The sequence below is a fragment of the Triturus cristatus genome, chromosome 5_2 (genome assembly GCF_964204655.1).
Source record: "Triturus cristatus chromosome 5_2, aTriCri1.1, whole genome shotgun sequence".
NCBI lineage: Eukaryota > Metazoa > Chordata > Amphibia > Caudata > Salamandridae > Triturus > Triturus cristatus.
This window is the reverse complement of record NC_140588.1, coordinates 563,599,707-563,623,651: the sequence shown is the minus strand read 5'-3', so window position 1 is coordinate 563,623,651 and position 23,945 is coordinate 563,599,707. Positions and strand designations below refer to the sequence as shown.

The window sequence follows — 23,945 nt, the reverse complement described above, 5'->3', positions numbered from 1 at the left end:
AACGTCGACTACAACGCTAGACGACCATGAGATAGGAAAGAAAGAGTCCACCAGAATGAATCGATTAACTAAGGATGAACGAGCAGGAATTGACAAGATAGTAGGGACGCTGGTGGAACGAAAAGAAAGTGAGGAGTATATAACAGACGTGTATAACTCGTATGCCGACAGCCGCAGACGACAGCCGCAGACGACACTTCGTCGTACGGCTCTGTTATCACGCCCTGAATGCATATGAGGATAGGTACCACGATAAAGGTCCCGAAGGCTTAGCGGCCCTATATAGGAAGGTAGACATTGGGGAAGAAAGAGAGGGCGATGTAGCGAACCTCTTCACTCGTACACTCGAGGTCTACCGACACCTTAAAGAACATGGACAGACCACCAAAACAGAAACCCCCATAGCAACTAAGCCCCAGGGAGGAAGGACCGATGCCATGATGCCCATTAAAGAAGCTGCCCCCTACTGGGTCCCCCCACGGGGTCAGGGAACACACGACGACATCAACCACCAAGATGCGAAGGGAAGGGTTGTATATAACTGGGTCTACCAGCCGTGGGACCGGCAAGATATTTTGACCTTTAGAAAGACTCTACCCGACTTGAGAAAGAACCCGACTGCCTTCTACACTGAATTGGGTACAGCCTTAGGCTCAACGATAATGACGTTAGCAGATATCGACTTGTTCTTTGGGCTATGCCTGCCGGCTGATGTGTGGAAACAAATCCGGAAAGTTGACCACGCTGAGCCGTTCGGATATACCTGGGTACAACTCGATACCATAGATAAACAGCGAGAACCAGGACAGAAACCCCCGAAGGCCATCTTAGAGCTCCCAGACAAGATTGTACAAAAGCTGAAGACTCTAATCCCAGAAAGAAAGGTAGACTGGTCGATAGTGACGGCTTGCCGCCAGAAACCCCAGGAAGATGTGTCTGAATACTTCTCCCGATTCGAGACTGTGTTCTCCGATTACAGTGGCCAAGACATGACCACCGCAACCGGACATCACCTTTTTGTCCAGAATTATGTAAAGGGTCTGTCGCCAGAAGTTTCCCAGAAACTACAGACCAGCGAGAGTAGTTGGGCAGCCTCCAAACCCGCAGCAATTCTCCAGATGGCCCAATACTACGAAAACCAGAAGAACGAGAACGATAGGGCGTCAGAGAAGAAGAAAAAGGAATTAAAGGAGAGGGTGATGATAGCACAGTTGCAAGGGGTGACCATAGGAAGGGAACCCCCAAAAGAGAATTACCAACCAACCGCCCCTAGAAAGCTACCCCCTAGAGACCATACACCTACACCCTACAACGGACGGAGAGACTTAGATGGGAATCAATGTGCGTTCTGTAGAGGGTTCGGACACTGGAAATCCCAGTGCCCGGTCCTTCTGGAAATGAACAAGAATAGGGACCCCAGAGACACAGCATATGACCCCAGAAATAGAGGACAGGGACGAGGGCACACGAACAACACCATCAACGACAGGCCAGGCAGACCAAACACCTTTGATCGCCCCCGACAAAACCAGTATCAGCAGTCCGACTACGAGAGCACCCATGACTTCGCATAGGACCGCCAGGGACAAGGGAGGGATCCAGTCGAACTCCGTGTTGACCAGCAAGGTCCTTACGTCACCGCTAAGGTCTTGGGCACAAAATCTCCATTCCTGGTAGATACTGGGGCGACACGTAGTGCGTTATCTAAACGACTGATTCCTAGGGCACCCTTGTCTGGCTCACACGTAACCTCAATAGGCTTTGACGGAACGCCCTCCACTAACCCCTTATCAGCACCAATCTCCTTTGACTTAGAAGATAACACCACTGACACGACCTTTCTGCTCTCCTCCAACACCCCCGATGCTATTATGGGGCTCGATTTGCTAAAACATTTTCGAGCCACCATCAGATGCTCCCCAGACGGAGTTCGAGTCATCCTACACGATAACCCAGATCTGTCCAGACCCTGTCACACACGGCGTATGCTCTCTATAACCGATGCTGATACGTCCCTACTCGACACATTACCTTCACATCTATGGGCTAAAACCGACTCAGATGTAGGGCGCATGGTGATCGACCCGGTACACATAACCGTCCGACCGGACGCAGTGCTCCCAAAGCTTCCACAGTATCGGATATCACCCGAAGGCGAGAAGGCATTGGTGGAAATCATCGAGTCCCTGGTCGAGGCAGGAGTGGTAGAAGAAGTAGTCAGTAATGTTTGCAACAGCCCTATCCTACCCATTGTAAAGAAGCAAGGCGAGGGGGATGAGAAAGCCTACCGTTTCATTGTTGACTTGCGAGAGGTTAACAAAGTAATCATACCCCAGTACCCCGTAGTCTCAGACATCACCACCATCCTCACCCTGATTCCATCCACTGCCACCATCTTTACTGTTATTGACCTCAAGAACGCATTCTTTTCCATCCCCATCCACCCAGACAGCCGCTACCTGTTCGGCTTCACTTTAAAAGCCCGTTCGTACAGATTCTGCAGGGCACCCCAAGGCTACACTGAGAGTCCCAGTATTTACAGCCAAGCCCTCAAGAGGCAACTGGATGCAGTCCAACTACCCGATGGAGTGGTGTTGATACAGTACGTCGATGACATTCTTTTGGCGGCCAACACCACTCCTCTTGCCGTCACAGCCACCATTCACCTCCTCCGCTTCCTTGCGGAGAACGGTCACAAGGTCTCCAGAAAGAAATTGCAATTCTGCCAGCCCCAGGTAACGTATCTAGGCCACCTACCATCCAAAGACGGGAGGAAACTTACCCCTGACCGAATTCAAACCATCCTAGAAACCCCTGTTCCCAAAACTCAGAAGCAAGTACGATCCCTAGTGGGCCTCACCTCCTTTTGTCGACAGTGGTTGCCAAACTTCAGTCTTACCATAAAGCCTCTGCTTTCCCTGCTGGCTAAGGATGTCCCCTTCCCCCTCCCCTGGACACCTGAATGTCAAACCTCCTTCAAAGAATTACGAGACGCCCTCTGCTCGGCCCCAGTCCTAGGAGCCCCAGACTACACTAAACCTTTCTCCCTCTACACCCACGAAAGGGAGGGATGTGCGTTGTCTGTCCTAACCCAGTCCATAGGCCCTAAGCAACGCCCTTGTGCCTACTTCTCTGCCACTCTCGACCCCGTAGCCAGAGCTTTGCCCGCCTGTCTTCGAGCAGTAGCCGCCGCTGCTGTCTCTATCCGACAAAGTGAGGGAATCGTGCTCTCGAACCCCCTCACGGTATTGGTACCCCATGCTGTTGACACCCTCCTGAACCAAACCAAGACTCAACACCTGACTAGCGCACGACTGACCGGTTATGAACTGACTCTGCTTGCACCCCACATCACATTGAAACGATGCACCACTCTGAATCCAGCTACACTACTGCCTCTCCCTGACGCTGACCCCAATACATCCCCTATACATGATTGCGTGACCCTCACCGACGAACAAACCAAGAGTAGGGTTGACCTCCGGGATACTGCCTTCCCGGACCCTGACGGAGAACTGTGGGTGGATGGCTCATGCATCAAGCTCCCCGATGGCACCACCTCAGCTGCCTATGCAGTCACCACAGCCCGAACAGTTGTTGAGACAGCCCGCATCACACAGCGATCCGCACAGGCGGCGGAACTAATTGCTCTTACACGAGCTTGCATCCTGGCAGCAGGGACAACCGCAAACATTTACACAGACAGTCAGTACGCCTTCGGGGTAGTTCACCACTTTGGGCTCTTATGGAAAGAGAGGGGATTCTTGACTTCTCATGGCACACCCATCCTGCATGGAGATCTAGTCTCTGCCCTGACCGAAGCAGTCCTCCTCCCCACACGGTTAGCTGTGATCAAATGCCAGGCACACAAGAAGGTGACAGACATTATAGGACAGGGAAATGCACTAGCTGACATTACTGCCCGAACCACAGCCGAGAATAGGTCCACGACCCGTATGTACGTGACCAGGTCACAAACTGAGAAATGGAAGGATGCTAGGGAAACAATTAGGGATATCCAACTAGCCAGCACACCACACGAGTTAACTGAATGGGCCCGGGTGGGATTGAAGGACGATGACGGTTGCTGGCGAACCAAAGACTTGAACAAATGGTTGTTACCAGATTCATACTTGATCCCCATGCTGACCATGGCACACTCCCCCGCACACATAGGGTCTGCCCCCATGATCGAACTCATCTCTAAAGTCTGGCACAACGACAAAATACCAGACTCAGCCAAACGTCTAGTCCAACAATGCCTAGTATGCCTCCAACACAACCCTGGGAAAGGAACTGCTGTACCCCGGGGAGGGTTTGGGGTCCCCAATCACCCCTTTGAAGTCCTACAAATGGACTATGTCCAGCTAGAAAGGTGCCAAGGTTTGAAGTATGTTCTCGTCATTGTGTGTGCCTTCAGCAAGTGGGTGGAAGCCTACCCAACCCATGACAACACCGCTATGACTACCGCAAAGGTACTACTGAAGGAATTCTTCCCCCGATACGGCCTTTGTCGAATTTTGTGGAGCGACAATGGCCCCCACTTCGTAGCCGAAGTTATCCAACTCATCTTAAAAGGGTTGGGTGTAAAACAGAAGTTCCATGCGGTTTTCCATCCCCAATCTGCAGGCCTGGTTGAACGACACAATGCCACATTGAAGCTTAAGATAGCAAAAATAGTCGCCACCACAGGGCTAAGATGGCCAGACGCTCTCCCACTAGCATTGCTATCAATGCGTTCCACCCCCACCAAACACCACTTAACCCCCTACGAGGTCGTCTTCGGGCGGCCCATGAACCTTTGGACTGCACCAAAACCGACATCCATCCACGACGTCCCGGACGTCCTCATGTCTGATTATCTGTACAATCTAACTAAAACGTTGTCTATCATCCATCAGCAGGTGCTGCACGCCATTCCCGATGTTTCCAGGGGCCCCGGGCACGACATCCAACCAGGTGACTTCGTCTTAGTGCGTAACTTCCAGCGCACCAAGAGTCTGGAGCCCCGGTGGACGGGCCCCCTGCAAGTCCTGATCACCACCCGAACAGCTCTTCGAGTGGAGGGGAAACGCAATTGGCTGCATGCACACCACTGCAAGAAGGTATCACCGACCCTGACAACCACGGACAACGTCACCGCCCAAGAGGAACTTCTGAACAAAGACCGACCATCCCTGAGCCGCTGCCCGGATACAGAGACACTTGAATTGATTGAATATCCCGATCCCACTGTGCCATCCAAAGAAGGGTATAACTTGCGACGAAAGGAGAGAACTTCGGCTAAGCAGACCACAGGCTAAGTGGAAATCTCAGAGCGGTAGCCTAGTCACTTCAAAGGCCACCAGGAGAGAAACTAAGCAAAGTCTGTGGTTCTGCCCGCTACCGAGTCTCTCGAAGGTGATGGAAGCGCCTGACATGAAGGTGATGGAAGCAACCGGACGTCCGAAGATCCCCTACAAAAACCCAAAGACTGACCGAATGCACAGCTTTAAGACTATAACTCTTTTTATTACCCTTCTCTTTTGCCTTCTCCTCATGGTCACCTTCTGGATCATGGAGGAGAACACACCCGCTCATAAGACATTGCTGACCACCGTTCAACCTACCACCACGAAGGAGCACCATCTGATCTCACTTTCACCCCAACTCCGAGAAAGGCGTAAGGAGTTCTGGAATAACTCTTTTGTGCAGTTGCTCCACCAACACAATCTTGCCACCAACGCCACTAACTGCTGGATCTGTGGATTGCTACCACATGCCACTGGGCACTCAATCCCTTTCATCCCTTCACCTTTTTCTGTCCATGGTTCCTGCCTCGCCTGGCTGATCCTTCTGCAGGAGAGCTACAAGGACAATGCCACTTCCGGCAGAACCATGTCACACTTCTACCATGGGTTCTGGATGAACAAAACTGGTAGAACTTCCGCCCTCTTCTGCCCTCTGAGATCGAACACTTCCTTTCACATGGACATCCCTGCCAAAGAACGAGTTGAAATGCAAGTGTTCAACAATCCAGCCAGACCCACCTTCTCTTACCTCCGAAAACGGACGGCCGCCACCCTAACAGTGGCCCTGTCCGTCATCAACATCACTGGATCTGTATGCCTCGAAGGCCTGGGGGCACAGCTGGTGGGCCACAGCTCCTGCCTCATCACCCGAACATTGGATTCAGTTGACCCACCCACCTTTGTTGCCTCCCCGAATATGTACTTCGTCTGTGGTACTAAGGCCTACACCTGGCTCCCGAGAGGTTGGGGAGGCACTTGCTACATCGCCTTTGTCCTTCCTCCGACGTATGTGGCCCCAGCAAACCATCACCGACAGAAACGGGCCAAAGACATTGTGCAGGCCGACTCCACCGGAGCACAGTTCATGGACGCAGTCAAAGGCCTTGTTCCACTCTGGGGCCCAATGGCAAACAGCCGTGCCATCCGCCACTTAACCCAGGCAGTCGAAACGGCAATGAACATTACGGCTGGCGCCCTCGCCAACAACACCGCCGAGCTCCAGGCCGTCCGCTTAGTGGCCCTTCAGAACCGCCTCGTTCTAGATGTGGTTCTGGCTGATCGTGGAGGAGCATGCCGCATCATTGGGTCCAGCTGTTGTACCTACGTACCAGACAACTCACCCTCAGTCTACAAAGCAATTGAACACCTCCACAGACTGTCCACAGAGGTCCATCAAGAGCAAGAAGAATGGTCGCTGGGGAGTTGGTTTTGGGACGCTATTAAAAGTTGGGGATGGAGGCTGTTTTCATTTATCCTAATACCGATTGTGATACTATGTGGATGTTGCTTGGGGATTCAGTGTCTGCCACCTTTATGTTCGCTTTTTATGAACTGCATCTGCCCTAAGACTTTGAACTTTGAAACAGAGCGGATGAAAGCCCTTTATGAGGTGGAGGTCCGTAGTATTATGGGGATAAATCCGAACTAGACAAGCTGGCGAGATATGTTAAAAGGGAGGACTGTGGAAATTTAGCTTACAAACTGAACATTATCTGCGCCATCTTGCCTCTCCTCAGCGCCACGCACAGCGAATGCACGGCCGCCATTTTAGGCACCCCACTCTCTCCCCACTCATTGTCAATCGCCAGCGCGGTCCCCTTGGCGCTGCGAGCATCCCCCGCGCGCTGGCCACCCCCGCTCTCTCATACAGGCCATAAACCCTCTCTTTCTGCGCGACCCTGCTACGGAACCACTTCCGACCGACAACCCATACATGGTCATGCCTTTCCTTTGATAACCCCCTTCCTCTGCGCCCCATTGTCTGAACTGGTCCCAGGCCATCACCTAGCCCTGCGGATGCAGTTTATTGCCCCTACTGTAAGGGAAACACCCCACATCAAAGGGATTACAGTAGATCAAAGCCCCTACTCCCTGAGACCCGACCGGTCACACGCCCCCCAGGAATTGGCGGAATACCCTGCTGCGCAATAGCCATCTCCTACTGTGGGTGGGGTGGGAACTTCTACTGTATCTATGTGTGGGATCGGATCTGAACCGGGGCTTCAGGGGATATTCCCCCCGTACATCAAGGGAATCTCAAGAATGTACTATGTGTAATAAAGCAATAAACCAGTGTATAAGAGACCAGGTCTCAGAGATACAGTTAGAGCACCTCGTGACGATACCTTGCTGTCTGATCTGATGTGTTCTGCTCCGACGGAATAAAACTTTGTTTCCTGCCTTCCAGTCTCCGGCGCCTGCCTCTTTTATTGGTAAATTATCGAGTGGTATGAGAGGCGATTACCGCCGGGCAAATACTTGAAAGGTTATCGACTGAAACTGCCGCTACCATTTAACAACAGTGTGCAGGGCTGAGCTGCCGCCGGTAATCGAACTGTGAGCCCTGTGCTCAGGAGTCAGCCGCCCTGGCCGCTGCGCCGCACCTCTCCCACTTGAAATAGCGAGGAGGAAAGTGTTGATGCTAGCAACCAGTCCAGTGGCAGACGGACATAATGACAGCCCTGAAGTTGATTCTTTAAAAAAATGAAAAAGGTAGAGAAATCCACTTCCACAGTGCAGGCACAAATGGTAAATGCTGAATCCAGGATAACAGCAATGAAAACATCGACGATCGCCAAAGCAACAAAGAAGCACTGTATGGAGGAGAAAACTGTTACATTAGAGGAATGAATGACTTAACTTAAAGTTTCAAGGAATCGAAATCGAAGGTCAAGATAATGCTGGGCACTAAAAACAAGACACTAGAAAATACGCAGATATTTCCCAACATACATATGGTTGGCTTCTTGGCTCGGACTAAACACCATAAAGAAGTGATGCAAGCATTCTACAAAGGGAATTTGACTCTCTGGAAAACAATGGCAGCAGGGAGGACTTGTGCGAAAAAACACAATAGCTTCCTTCCAAATCTAAGGGGCTGACAGGGCAGCAGTGGTGACCCGCCCCCCTCCACCCCCCCCCACCATTGGCATGATGCTATAAGATCCAGATCTTCGTCAGCCCATCCTTCCAAAAGCAGCCACAGGGAAAGGATCCCTGTAAGCGGTTGGTACAGGAATTTTTCTCTTCCTAGAGTTTGGTTATTTCACACAATGATGGAGACCAAAATTGCAAAAAATGCATAAAGAAGTCCAAGGCAAAGGTATAACTGCTGCAATAAAAACACACCAAGCTGGGGGGCGTGGCCGAAGGCGTCAAGATGGCGGTCGCACTTCGTCATCCGCCTTCTATCTGCCATCCTCGTTTCTAGCTGCAGCAATCTCTGTGCCTTACCTGCTTTGCCCCGGAGTGCCTGATGTGCCTGAGCCCAGGAATGGAGCCTTTATCAGCCGGTTCTGTCTTCCCGGCTGGCCACTGTAACTACAAAATGGCGGCCCCGCCGGCGTCCCGCTCCGGCACTGCGGAGCTCGGATGCCGCTGACTCTTCCATGGCGGGGCCTGCCCGGCGGCCGAGACAGCAGAGTTGGCGGATGCGCGCTCAAGGCGGGATTCTCTATTGCTGCAGCTGAGAACTGCGGGGAGCGGCTGTCCCTGCGCCGAGGTGCGGAAGCTGGTGCCGGTCCGGGCCCGCCGGCCTGAGTGCAGTGAGTGCGGAGCCTGGGGCTGTGGGAGCTCGGCTGCCATTGTCGGGCAGCGGTGCCGGGGGAAGACTGACCTGTGGCGGGCTGCGCCCGGGGCCTGCGGGCCCTGCGGTTCTCCCGAGTGCAGCTGAGTGTTTGCATCTAATTCCCCCGCGCGGCGAGGCCAGAATTGCGGGGGGTGCGGCCTGCGGGGGACGTGGTGGACTTGTCTGGTGTCATCGCTGCTGCCGGAGAGGGGGGCCTCTCCCACAAGGGTCATCGCTCGGCCCCAAGGACATTGGGGAGTCCTGGATGGCCGGGGCAATGGGTCTTGGCCCACCCTCGCGGCGGCCTTCCCGCTTTGATTCCTTTGGCACCCTTCCTTCCCTCCTCGGCCCAGACTTGTTCAACTGTCAGTGGGGGCCCGTGGCCATAGACTACTTTGGGCGCCGGCCCGTCGCCGCCGCCTGGGGGGCCTCGCTCACAGATCTCTACAGTTTGGCCCCAGGGACACCGGGGCTCGCGGCGAACTTTTGGCCTGTGGGGCGGTGGAGCACGACTTGGCCTTCGCAGCTGGTCCCCTGGCTGGTGCTTACGGAGCCTCCCCCCTCCCGCGCGTAGGAGGCCTGGAGGTGCGCTGTTTTCGGCTAAAAGAGCGGGTAGCAGAGAGCGGGCCCTGGGTCGGGCTGGGGGCCTGATCGGGCTCCCGGGGGCGCTGGCGGCTACGGAGGCGAGTCGAGAGGCCCGCTGCTTGCACCGTGGAGGGCCCTGGTGAGTGGGGTTGGGGGATCAGCCACTACGTCGGATGGCGGGGCGGAAGGGTGACTTGGTGCCCATGCCCCCAACTCCCTCCATTGTCGCCCTACACTTCCACTCCCCCTACAGTCTGAGACCAGATCCTTCCATCCTCCATCAGGGCCGGCGACTGGCTAGCTCCTTTATCAACACTGGTTGCGATCGCCTGGGCCGCCCGGGCCCGCTTCCCTGCGCTGTGGAACGTCCTGTGGGCACGCCGTGTCGGATCCTCAGGAGCTGAGGGTTGGGGGTGTTTCCCTTGACCCTCGGAGGCCTCCGGAGAGGAGCGTTGGGGTGGAACTGGCCCACCGTATCGGGTGGCGGCGAGACGACGCCTCCTGCCTCCCCTTGTTGGACTCACGGGCCTCGCTTCCCTCCACACCACGCTCCCAGTCGAAGGGTGCGTCCTCAGACCCGATGGCAGGAGTTTGAGGATCCCCCTTCACACCTGATCCCTGTCCGTTCCTGCCCCTGGGGGTGAGGCTGCTCCGTTTGGACGGGGGGACCGGTCTTGGAAATTGCTGCCGCAGTAGTCGCCTGAAAGGGGTGGCCATTTTCCGCTGGAACGTTGCCCATGGTCTATCGCAGGGCTTGATTCGTCGAGCTGGGCCCGTCTCCCCGGGGCTCGGTGGGGGATCTTGGGCGCCCGGACCCGAGTATCGACGGTCTGGGTGTCGACGGCTCTCCCTCCTCCTCCGCTGACAGTTTGCTCGCCCAGCCTGTGTCGATAGGATCCGGTCTTGGTGGCCATGGGCAAGAATCGCACCCTGCAATCTTCGGCCCCCCAAACCCAAACGAAAATAGACCGATTCACCACGTTGGCCAGAGACCCTGGCGGCGGGGCGCCCAGCGGGTCGGGCGCACCCGGGGGCGACCTCACTACCATCCTGCAAGCGATAGGCGCATCACAAACATCTGTTGAAAATAAGATCGGAGAAGTAAGGGTAGACATGGCTCTCCTTCGTCAGGATCTGCACAACGTGACGGCTCGAGTCGCGGAGGCCCGTATTTCTACAGCGGAGGACGACATCGGCCAACTTAAGACCCAGGTGGCGCGTCTTCAGACCCAGACCTCGGAGCTCCACCGCCGGGCTGAAGATGTCGAAAATAGGTCACGGCGCAACAACCTCCGCCTTGTGGGCTTTCCTGAGGGAGTGGAACAGGGTAGAGTGGACACATATGTGGAAACCTGGGTGCGCTCGTGGATGCCCAAGGACTCCCTTTCGCCCTGGTTCGGCGTCGAGCGGGCCCATCGCTCCTTGGCTCCCAAGCCTCCGCCTGGAGCCCCTGCCCGACCCATGATCCTCAGGGTCCTCAACTTCCGGGACAGAGACGCTATCCTAGGAGCGGCCAGACCACGGGGCCCGTTGCAGTTTCAGAACGTCCGAATCATGGTCTCCCCGGATTACACCCGGGAGGTGCAGGCTCAGAGGCGAACCTATGACGGGAAACTCCGGAACATGGGTCTTCGCTATGGCCTTCTCTTCCCGGCCCGGCTCAAGGTCTTCTTTCAAAACCAAACGATCTTCTTTGATACCCCTCAAGCGGCTTGGACCTGGCTCACAGAGGAGCAGCCTCTCCTGGATCGGGCGCCCTCCTCCCCGTGCATCCCCTTCACGGCCGCTCCCGACTGCGCCTAAGCCTCAGAGACGCTGGACCAGGTCCCATAAGAAACATGATCGTCAGGGTGGGGGGGGGGGGGGGGGGGGAACATCCCCGTCGCCAGGTGTGTCGTCTAGCCACCCTTGCTCCCGGGCTTCGACTCGGGGCTCCGGCTCCCCCGGCCCACCTACCCCGCTGCCGGACTTGAGCGGTAAGCCGGGTCCCACGGAGGCCTTACGTCAGGTGGTGTCCGACTCCGACCTCCCCAGGAGCCCGGCGCTCCACGGATCCGGTGACGATGAAGCTGCCTGAAAAGACTGGCATCGAACACTTCCTAAATTACCTCTCAAGCTCTGGTGCATGACTGCTCCTTCAATCTCTCAGGCAGAGGCAACACGGCCTCGGAATTGCTACCGGTGTTGGGACCAGTTCTCTAACTTAGTGTCTGGCCCGCTGGCAGCTATCGTTGCACATTCATCCCACTTGTACTGGTTGAGGGGGGGATGCCCTGAGCCCGAGGCTCACACATGATGAACGACTTACTTCCTCTTTCACTCGCTGGACTTACTTGCAACCGCTAATGTATGCAATCTTATTTGTAATGGCAGCGGAGGTTGAATCTGTATCCGTACATAAGGAGGGTGGTCCATCTCTGCCATGTTCTTGTTTCGCTAACCGTTTTAGCTAAGCGCCTAGTCTGTTTGCGAGGTTGTTGTTTAGAACTGTTTACTTTTCAGGGCGACAGATGCTTCATTTCCAGAAGTGTAGGGTGGGGGGTTTGGGGGGGGGAGGACCGTTGTGTTCCGAATGTTTGTTGTTTTTAGCCGCCCACGGGCCGCTGTTCCTTGTTTTCATTGGTAGACACCCAAGCACAACTGCCTTCGACGACGACATGAGACTCACCGACCCACACGCCTCTTGCGCAAAGGCCTCAGGCACGGATCATTGTCTTCCTTGGGTCCTGGGGGTGCCCGCGCAGCTGTTTTCCCTCCCACACACTACCCAACAGGATGGCGTCTACTCTACATAGGACCCTACACATCCTCTCCTGGAACGTTAACGGTCTACTGGACTGGATTAAACGTACTGCGGTTCTTTGCAGCGCCCAGCGTCATGCCCCAGGTATCCTGCTCCTGCAGGAAACGCACCTCCTGGGCTCCCGATGTAACTTCCTCGCCCGATACGGGTTCGATAGGGTTTGGCACTCTGGTTTCACACGAGGCTCCAGGGGGGTGCCCATACTGCTCCGGAAGGGACTATCCTTCACCTTGACACAGGCCGAAACTGACTCACAGGGCCGGTATGTGGTCCTGACGGGCATGATCGAGGGGCATCCCCTAATCTTCTGTGTACCTACATTCCTCCCGCCAGCCTGGCCTCTACCCTTCATCAACTAACGCTGGTTTTCGCCTCCCTTCCAGAGGGTCTGACGGTGGTTGGGGGCGATTTTAATGCGGTCCTGCAGCCCTCGCGTGACACGACGGGCGCCCCATCGGTTTCCCGTTTGTCTTCTGCAAAGCGACTATCTGACTGGTCCTCCGCCCTGGGTCTCTGACGCCTGGAGTGTAGAATCCGCGTAAGGAACAGTACACGCACACCTCAGCAGCCCACCACACGCACTCTCGTATTGACCTGCTTCTGTTACCTGCCACTGACTGTCAGTTGATGTCCGGGGCCGCGATCTTACCAAGGGGCATCTCAGATCACTCCCCCGTCTCCCTCCGTCTCGGTAACCCTTTAAATAGCACCAGCACGGTATGGCGGATGAATGCCTGGTTCCTGCAGGATGACAACTTTGTTGAATCCCTCAGGCAAGAATTGAAACATTACTTCTCCACCAATGTGGGCTCGGTCTCCTCGCCGGGGCCCTTGTGGGAGGCCGGCAAAGGCTGTGATGCGAGGGGTGGGTAGAGGTCTGGTCCACGCGAAGCGTAAGGAGCAATCCGCCCGGCTGGCTCGGCTGGAAGGCGCCCAAACTGATCATGATGATGCCGATTCCACTCGACAGCTCACTTTGATCCGGGAGGAGATCTGTCAGCTCTCACTGGAATCTGCCAAAACGCTCAAGCGCTCCTCGGTCGCACGCTTGTATGGTTGGGGCGACAAAAATGGCAAACTGTTGCATAATTTAGTGTCCTATCCCAGGGCCAACCGCATTATTCCTGAGATCCGAGGTGAAGGGGGGGCTCCTTGCGTCACCTCCCGGGCCATTGCTCGCACGTTCGCCGGCTAATACGCAACGCTTTACACAGCCCGAGCCCCCCAGTCTTCCCTGGCGGCCCTATTGGCCGACACTGGGACCCAATTGCCCTGTCTTTCCCCGTCGGATTCCGAATCTCTCGACCGCCCTATCACAGCAGAAGAGATACAAGGGGCTATTTTACTGTTGCGCTCCGGCAAAACGCCCGGGCCCGACGGGTTCCCCCAAGAGTACTACGCGACCTACCGGGACACTTTGGTTCCGTACTTGGTGGAGTTGTTCAACCATGTAATGGAGGCAGGGTCCTTCCCACCCGAGACGGACGTGGCCACTATCGTAGTCCTTCCAAAGACGCAGCCGTCCTTCCTTGCTTGCGCGGGCTACCGCCCTATCTCCCTCATTAATACGGATATCAAACTCTTTGCCACTGTGGCGGCTCAGAGACTTCGCCCCCACTTGCAAACGCTGGTGCACCCTGACCAATGCGGCTTTATGCCTGCCTGGGGTACTAGGCTTGCATACGACGCCTCCACCTCGCTCTAGCACACCGTCACCGCCTCACCCCGTATCTGGCCCTGCTCTTCCTAGACTTCGAGAAAGCCTTTCGTACAGTGGATTGGGGTTATCTGGCGGACGTGTTGGAGAGGATGGGTCTCGGACCCGCATTCAGACGTCTCATCCGGGTTCTGTACTCTGCTCCTAGGGCTAGGGTCCTCATCAACGGTGTGCTCTCTGAGCCATTCCCTATCCAGAGGGGCACTCGCCAGGGCTGTCCGCTCTCCCCGCTTCTATTTGCCCTGCCGATGGAACCCCTGGCTTGCCTCATCCGCCAAGACCGCCTCATCCGGGGTTGGGCCTGGGATCCGACCCAGATTGACAAAATAGCCTTATATGCGGATGATGTTCTCTTCTTTCTGGCGGATCCCGAGTGCTCTGGCCCGAGATGTTTGGATGCTCTCGAGGCCGTCGAGCAAATCTCTGGGCTCAGGCTCAACTCGGCAAAATCCACGCTGGTCCCCTTGCACCCATCACGTGCGTGCTTCGATTGGCAAACATCCATCCCCCTGCGTAGGCAATACTTTAAGGACCTGGGGGTATGGATTGCTCTACATCCGGAGCTTGAGTGGGCCTTGAATATCACCCCTCTAGTTATTAGGGCAAAGGCGTACCTTAAGAGTTGGCAATCTCTCCCTCTCAACCCCCTTGGCAGAAGTGCCCTTTTCAAAATGATGCTCCTCCCCCGCTTCCTATACTTATTAGAGAATGTTACCTTGTATCTCCCAGGGAGTTAGTTCCGGGAGCTGGACGGGGCCCTTACCCGCTTTCTATGGGGAGGAAAGGGTCCGCGAATGTCCCTGGCGCACTGCCGCATACCACCGTACGACGGGGACATGGGGGTGACCAGTCTTCACCTCTACTACCTGGCCACACGGCTTATCGTGATTCATGACTGGTTCGCGGGCGGCTGGTCCGACCCGGCGTACAGAGTGGAACTCCGGGCATTAGATTTTTCGCAGCTCCAAGCCTATCTGTATGGGAGCCCAGTGCCGCAGGATCTTCCCCCTGTCACCAGGGCGGTGCTTCTGGCCTGGAATGCCGCGCTGAGACATGTAAAGTGGAACCAGAAACTGACCAGACAGACGCCTCTGTGGAATGGGACGTGGCTGGCGGAGGTCTCCTCTCTCCAAGACTTTCGCAGGTGGGACCTCATAGGGATTTCGCTTCTGGGAGACGTTTGGGTGGGGGACCATGTCAGATCATTCGCAGCCCCACAGCACCGTTATTCCCTCCACTCCTCCCAATTCTACAAATATTTACAACTCAGACATGCCCTTCAGGTCCACATCCCCTCCCCCACATCCTTCCCAGAATTAAGCCCCCTAGAGGCCCAAGTGATGATGGGGAACCTGGGAAGAGAGGGGGGGGGGGTGTCACGGATCTATTGCTCCCTAGTGAACAACGGCCCAGCGGTCCTGGACCTCCTCCGCGCTCGCTGGGAGGGGTGGCTGGGTCCCCTGGAGGACGCGGATTGGAGGGACGCCCTTATGGCCCCCAAAATGCTGACGACCTCCTCCAAGCTGCGGCTAGTCCAGCTCTATTATCTCCATACGGCATACCTCACCCCGCGCGCCTGTACAGAGCTCGCTTGCGGTCCTCCCCATCCTGCACGCGCTGCCAGCAGGCTCTGGTTGATTTTTAGCACATGATATGGCAATGTCCTGCCCATGCGCCATTCTGGGCGGGGGTGGAGCTCGACCTCACGCAGGCCCTTGGGTGGGAGGTACCCCACAACCCGCTGCGCATGCTCCTGGGGGTGTTCAACAGCCTTGATGGATCCCGGGCTGATAAGCGTTTCCTGGGAACGGCGGTGGCGAAACGCGTCATCGCGGCACTCTGGTCCCAAGCTAAATCCCCCACAGTGCGGAGATGGAGAAGGGGGGTGGACTGGTGCGGTACCCAGGAGGAGCCTCTTTTCGAAGCTAGGGGCTGTCCTGAACTCTTCGGCAGAATCTGGGGCAAATGGTTTAATCTATTGCGGGCCTGAGGTTGTGGTGCCCATCTTGTATGTGGTCATATATAAGCTGGTGGTCTACCCATCCCATGACTGTTTCTATAGATCTCTGTTATTCTTAAGGATTGCATTGTGCGTGAATGATGTGTCTGATTTGTTGCCAATGAATTTCTTGTTCTCTTTAAATATAATAAACTTGATTATCAAAAAAAAACACACCAAGCTGATAAATCTAATAAGTCGTACACCATCACTCAGTGGAAGCATTGTAAACCTTTCTGGGTGGTCTGCAGCTGACAACAGGTGATGAGCAAAGAGGTTTGGACTTTCTGTGGATATATGTTTCTTTGCTCTACATGTTTTGCCAGACTGTCCCAGTAGTAATGAGTAAAAGATGATACAGGTTATGGAAAGATACATGCAGTGTTGGAGTTTTATTGGGGTGTGCTTTCTTTGTTCCCCTGTGTTATTCCCATTTATCCTACACCCCTCCTTCTTTCCTACCCCTCCGGCTTCTCTCTTTTCGGAAGGCGGTGGGAAACATAGGAGGTAAAGGAGTATTACTCTTATCTTACTGCTTGAGTTACTACCCTCTGTGACTGAAGGTGGGATTTAGTTTAACTTTGATGTACATTCTTGTGTGTTACCTTATCTACCTATTTGTATGTTGGGATATCAATAACAATCATTTAAACCCATTCAATCTTTAATTCATGTGATCTCTCAAAGTAAATATAGAGAAACACATACAAAATGCAATTTTAAAGAATGCATACAAGCCAAATGGCATTCAACAAATTTCAGAATGTCCATAAAATATATACATTCGTATTTCAAATAAATTTCTGATACCACCTTGGGGTGTAATGAATGACTTGACTTAAAGTTTCAAGGAATAGGCATCAAAGGTCAAGATAATGCTTGACACTAAAAACAAGACACCAGAAAATACACATACATATGGTTGGCTTCTTGGCTCGGACTAAACACCATAAAGAAGTAATGCAAGCATTCTACAAAGGGAATTTAACTCTCTGGAAAGCAATGGCAGCGGGGAGACTGACTTGTGCGAAAAAACACAATAGCTTCCTTCCAAATCTAAGGGGCTGACATGGCAGCAGTGGTGCCCCCCCTTCCCCCTCCCATTGACATGATGCTATAAGATCCAGATCTTCGTCAGCCCAGCCTTCGAAAAGCAGCCACAGGTAAAGGATCCCTGTAAGCGGTTGGTACAGGATTTTTTCTCTTTCTAGACTTTGGTTATATCACACAATGGTGGAGACCAGAATTTCAAAAAAAGCATAAAGAAATCCATGGCAAAGGTATCGCTCATGTGCAAGTAGGTCTAGTCATGACTGGCTAAGCTTCCATCTTACTTTTTTCATGATAATTCATGAAGTGTGTGGCACTAGCATGTTGAGTCCCTTCCTTTTCTTTCTTCTCCCAGTGTGTGTGTAATATTCTGTATATAGGTCCTTGAAGTAGACTGATATGTGCCCGGATATGTGCCATGCTCCTGAAGTGCACTTGTATCGAAGCAAGCTGTCTCATGGGGCATTTACTGTTCTGACCCAATTGTGTCATATTCATTCTGCAGCAAATCAAGCTCCCCGGCAGTGAATCAGGCTATAATGAACTGCCAGCAGTTGCTCAAAGTGACACTTTGCCTAAAGTAACAGGCTCAAATGTCACGACTTACACTGGTTGTTTGGTGCACAGTTTCTGCTTGATACAGTGTCTCTTCTTGGTTTTCGTTATGCTCTCGCTCTCCGCCATCCTCATCAGCTGCTTCTTGCTGTGTTCAATTAAATAAAGGGAGTGTTTAGTATCTGCATCAAAGCATATCAAATATTTCAATCAGCTTTCGACCTTTGAATTCCAAATTCCACCTTCAGAATACATACAACTAATTATGTTGCAACTAGGAAGAAGGAAGGCGAGGGATTTTATTTTAATAGAAGCAACCACCAGTCATTTTAATCAAAACAGAATTCCTATTTTTGTTCCCACAAGGTCATTTTTGTATCAGCATTCAGTTATAATGTCAACAACAGCAAAACAATGAAATATCCACCGGTTTGGGATTAATGACATGCAACTCGAGTGAGAAAAGTTGAATATAAACTAGTTATTGGTCAAGTTTTATAGAACATACACAGATCAGAGATCGTCAGAGCCAAAGACCTCAGATCCAATCGTCCTAAAGTCAAATTTAGCTTACATCCGCCTGTGGTACACGTCAATGACGCCCACAGTGGTTCAAGGCGTTAGGAAGACTTTGGAATGTTTGACCTTTTTAACTAGGTACAGGCAGAAAACAAGCATTTGCAATGCAATAGGTCTCGCATTTGCGAGAGTTTAAGCTATTGGCATTGTAAATAACAATGTCTTTTATTTATATGTTTTGATAATTAACACATAAATAAGAGGAATTGTCATGTACAATGCCAATAGCTCAAACTCTTGTAAATGCAAGAACTATGAAAAGAAGCGTCCGCCATTGACCCGGGCTACTTAAAAAATGAAAGCGCGCATGGCGTGCTGAATGTTGCAGGAAAGCATGTAGTGCTTGCATTAGGAGAAACTACTTAAAGAAAATAGTGCTTACAAACTGAACAAGCATTTGCAATGCAAATAGGTCTCGCATTTTTGAGTTAGAGCTATTGACATTGTAAATGGCAATGTTTTTCACCTACACGTTTTATTTTTGGAGTGAATGTATGTAGTTTGCAAAATCCCTTTGAAAGGTCCTGCACTTCGTAATAAATATATTGAAAAAGACGCAAAATGTGGATTGTGTCAACAATTACTTGGCACGTACCTCATGGGTGAAGTATCGCCACAAATTCACACCGTGGTGCTTTACTAATGCAAAACTCATTAATAAAAGTAGTGCTTACAGACTAAGCAACGCGATCGGGATCAGAGCATTCATTTTCTGGACTATTTGACTCACTCTCCCGAGTCTTGGTTATCCCTCAAACACTAGGAGGCAATGAAGTTTACCAAGGAGGCGGGGGCAGGGGGGCTTCGGGGGTACATAAAAATGTATTCATTGCCTAGTTGTCAAAGGTAGCCCTGTGCTATTAGTTACAAGTGTGCAGATTTCATTAGGATATTAAGAGTTCTTTACTCGCATCTATGAGAAAATCGACATTAACTAAACAAAATGGCAGAATGCGTGTCAGTTTTCACAGTGTTTTAGACAGTACAGGTTGCTTAGTTTCATTGCATTCATTTTTGTATTTACTCTTTTACACAGTATCCAAAGTAGGTTACCTATCCCCAAAGCCCAGAGTTGTTAAATGACCCATAGAAGGGAGTGTTTTACAGCTGAGCAAATGTGTCCAAATGTAATTTTGGTGGTGTCATGGAACGATCAGCCAATCAGGTATCGATGAGCAGGTATTTAACTACACATTCAAAACGTACGGTATTGTGGCTGTTTGTTTGTACACAACCATCTCTCTGAATGTGTTTATTAACACAGAGCTCCATCTACCAGACAGTGCTCATAGAGGGGTGACTAAAGCACAGAACAAAATGTATTCATTTATCCTGAGTGTGAAGGTACCCAGAAGGCTTAGGTGCCCGCCCGGAGAGGCTAGGAATCCCAGCGCTTCTATACTCTCTACTGTGCTCCTCTGCACCAGCAGGGCACAGTTCAGAATCTGCCGCTTCTGCTAAGAATAGGTGAGGAGGAGGAGGTTGGGGCATGCAGGAGTTGCCGGCAGATTTCCAGGTTATTGAAAGTGATGATTCTGACGTGAGGCAATGGAGACTGACTTTATCTGTTTGTCTGCATCAGTCTATTTCTCTACCATCTACCGGGCTCACTGTCATGTATCCATTCATCTTTCTTTGTTAGAGGTGAGCGAGCCAATATATTAATTAGCAGGTAGAGCCAGCCGGAGACGAGCCAAGCGTATAAGAGCCAGTGGGCGAGCCGTGAAAATGATCCGCATGTTAATCATACAGTAAATATGATGTAAATGTGCGATAAGGTCTCTTCAGAATTCAAAAAAGTGCATTTCTTTAGCGCGTCACCTCAGTACACAAGATTATAGCACTGAATTGAGAGGAAGTTATTAAAAGTGCTCGTTTTAAGCTTGAGTTAAAACACCCGCTCCTCCCGCCCGACAACAATGCCATTTGCGAACTAAGAGGCATCAGTTGCCATGCACACACCTAATGGGGCCTAGAGACTTATTATATTTAGAGTAACATTAAAATCTAGTTCATTAAGCATGAGAAGTTTTTGTACAGCACACATCTTGAACTCGCATCTTTCAAGGTGGCAATAATAAAGATGAAAACGAAAGTGCCGGCAGGTAAGAAAACACGAATGGGAGGGAGGGGGTGGGGGGGGGGGGGGGGGGGGGTAGTGTGAGAAGTCACAGACTGAGGAAGGGGGCAGTGGGGTGTGGAGACAGGGAAGAAAATAGCGTTAAGGGTCCAATAGCCGTGGAAGGATACAAATGATGAATGAGGAGGGACTAACAACCCTCAAACCAATCGGTAGGCAGCATTTAAGACAAAAGCCAATGGGCAGAGAGTGGGCGGAGCTTCCATGAAGCTTCCACACTACAGTTTATACTGCATGCCTCGCAAAGCAACGCTAGGTGAGACCTAACCAGACTCACCGTGTAACAACCGAAGTAAAGGGACAGTCCTCATGGGAGGTTACGAATGAAGACAAGCGGTACTAAGGAGGGACTAACAAGCCTATTAATGAATCAAAAGCCACAAATCGATGACAAATATGGGCGGAGAGTGGGCGGGGCTTCTATTCCATACTCCAATACAGCATGGCTTGCAGAGCAGTGAATGCGCTGTCAATGGCTCGACCTAAAAAGCTCAAACATACACCTGTAGCACGATGATTATTACTTTACAGACTGACCAAAAAAATGGTCACACATGCAAGGAAACGCCTGCACGCTTAATTCTGTCGCTCCTCCCTCTTTATTTATAAACTTCTTTTTCTTTAATATTTTAAACCTTATATGGAGTCTAGAAGGCACGTGGCAATAAAGGAAAACTGTTTACGTTATTACTAGGAAGTTAATTTAGTTGCACCTCATATGTCACAGCACACAAGACTCAAAGAACATGGGTTGATAAACACATCATTTTGGTTGTAGCTCAGAGGTCCAAATTGTAACACACAAAAAAACATTAATATTAGGGATCAGGTTATTTGTCCTCCCTTTGTAAAAAAAGCAAATTTTAAATTAAATGAAAAGTAAACATAAGGCTACTGAGAAAAACTTTATGGATCAGAGCAATACCTGTACTTGTCGGTGCTGTGGGAGGCAGTAAAACTACTCCTCTGTAAAAATAACATCATATATATGACAAAGACAAGCCCCTTGCACACAAAACACTGTAATATGCCCTGATAACACTCACATAAAGTTTCAGTTAAACCATTAGAATGACATAAAAAAGTTATAAAGTGTTTGATGAAATGGATTATGCAATGCTGGGGATAATCCCCATACAGATAGTGATGAATGCAAGAAAAAGCAATTTCTGTTGCAGTACCCCATTTTCTCTTGTCATCTTTTCTTCGCTTCACGAATGTGAGCTATGCTACTGCTAAACGGTGGTAATAGTGCCTGTGATTTCCTCCCAAAACATGCATTAACACTGATTTGCCTAATGGGCCTAAATCAATCAATCAGTGGTTTATATAGCGCGCTACTCACCCGTGAGGGTCTCAAAGCACGAGGGGGGGGGCAACAGGTCCAAGTCAGTCGAAGAGCCAGGTCTTGAGGTCCCTCCTGAACGTATCGAGGGTTGGGGAGCGTCTGAGGTTGAACGGGAGCTCGTTCCAGGTCTTGGCTGCGTTGTAGGAGAAAGCTCTCCCGCTGGTTCTGTTTCTGCAGATGCGAGGGATCTCTGCCAGGGCGAGGTCGGCGGAGCGGAGGTTCCTCTTGGGTACGTGGAAACATACTTGGTCGTTGAGGTATTTGGGGCCGATGTTGTTGAGGGATTTGTATGCGTGGGTGAGGAGTTTGAAGGTGACCCTCTTCTCGACGGGTAGCCAGTGGAGGCTTTGTAGGTGTAGGGTCATATGTTTGTGGCGCGGTGTCCCTAGGACGAACCTGGCTGCGGCGTTCTGGATGGTTTGGAGTTTGTGTCGGAGCGTTTTGTTGAGTCCGGCATAGAGGGCGTTGCCGTAGTCTAGTCTGCTGGTTATGAGTGCGTGGGTGACTGTCTTTCTGCAGTCGGGGGGAGGGGGGATCCATTTGAAGGTCTTACGGAGGATGCGGAGGCAGTTGAAACTGGTGGACGCGACGGTGTTGATCTGGCGCTTCATGGAGAGGGAGGAGTAGAGGATTATGCACAGGTTCCGAGCGTGGTCTGTCAGTGTGGGTGGGCTCCCGAGGATGGAGGGACACCAGGTGCTGTCCCAGGCGGAGGTGCAGGGTCCGAGGATGAGGACCTCGGTATTCTCAGAGTTGAGTTTTAGGCAGCTGTCCTTCATCCAGGCTGCTATGCTTCTCATTCTTTCCTGGAAGCAGAGTCTGGTGCCTTCTGGGTTATTGGTGAGGGAGAGGATGAGCTGGATATCGTCGGCGTAGGAAATTATGCTAAGCCGGTGCGGTCTGACGATGGTGGCAATAGGGGCCATGTAGATGTTGAAGAGTGTCGGGCTTAGTGAAGATTCTTGGGGTACTACGCAGATGATGTCAGTGGGATCGGATAGGAAGGGGACCTGGGGGGGGAGGGTTGGGGAGGGGGGAGTCTGATGCTCTGGGTTCTGCCGCAGAGGAAGGATTGAATCCAGTCGAGGACGGATCCCTGTATTCCTTAGTTGTGGAGTCTGGCGGCTAGCGCGCGATGTGAGACGGTGTCAAAGGCAGCGGAGAGGTCTAGGAGGATAAGGGCTGCAGTGTGTCCCTGGTCTAGCAGCATGCGAATGTCATCGGTTGTGGCGAGGAGGGCGGTCTCGGTGCCGTGGGTGCTGCGGAAGCCAGACTGGGATGCGTCTAGGACGGAATTTTCTTCGATGAAGGCAGTCAGCAGGGCGTTCACGAGTCATTTAACTTTCCTATAAGACCAAGGTAGATGGCAGAGAAAATGCACCAATGGCATGGTAGTTAAATGCCGTATGCGGGCTTCAGTGTGTATTTACTCAACTCACATACAGGAAAAAAATATATGGCTGCCAGGAGCACCACTGTGCACTGACTGGTCTACAATTTAAAAGCACTTAATAGACACATGGCCAAAAAAAGCGCCTTTGCATTGAAGCAAGACCTACATTTTATATACCACTAATAGTAGTAGTAAAAAAAAAAGTCTATTTTGACTGTTGTCTATATAATGACATATATAAATCACATAAAAATCTTGCAGAACACATTAACAAGATAAAATCATACAGTACCATTAGCCAAGAGCTACCTTTAAAATTCTTACCACCGCACAAGCTACATTAAAAAAACTGCATATTCTAAATCAGTCGGATTGCATCTCTTCTGAACCCTATACCTATAAAATATATACGCAAAGTCACCCCTAAAGTGTGCCACGCAAGCCCATGGGGGAGAAGTTCAATATGTGTAAAAGTTGGCACCTACATATTAGAAATAAATTGCCATCATTGTGAATTATACACAAAATCTATTTTAACTGTGTGAGCTAGACTTTCCATGAACAGGCCCAGCTGTGATTAAAATCTTTATTTCACATTTCTACCTGGGAAAATACTAGAAAAAAGATTCATTTTGTTAGTTTAAAATCGAATGTAATAGTGATAGTGAGAGTAGATTTTTGTTAACGTTCTGGAAAAG

General features: G+C 51.6%; 1 protein-coding gene across 6 annotated transcripts in view; it reads right to left on the bottom strand.

Annotated features, from left to right (window-relative positions):
* ENOX2 (ecto-NOX disulfide-thiol exchanger 2) overlaps positions 1–23,945 on the bottom strand; it is a 1,377,678-nt gene that overhangs the window by 76,517 nt on the left and 1,277,216 nt on the right. For all 6 annotated transcript variants that reach the window (XM_085607631.1, XM_085607636.1, XM_085607633.1 and 3 more), the window contains one exon: positions 17,840–17,935. In XM_085607631.1, the coding sequence (XP_085463757.1) occupies positions 17,840–17,935 (96 nt within the window). The remainder of the gene's footprint in view (positions 1–17,839; positions 17,936–23,945) is intronic.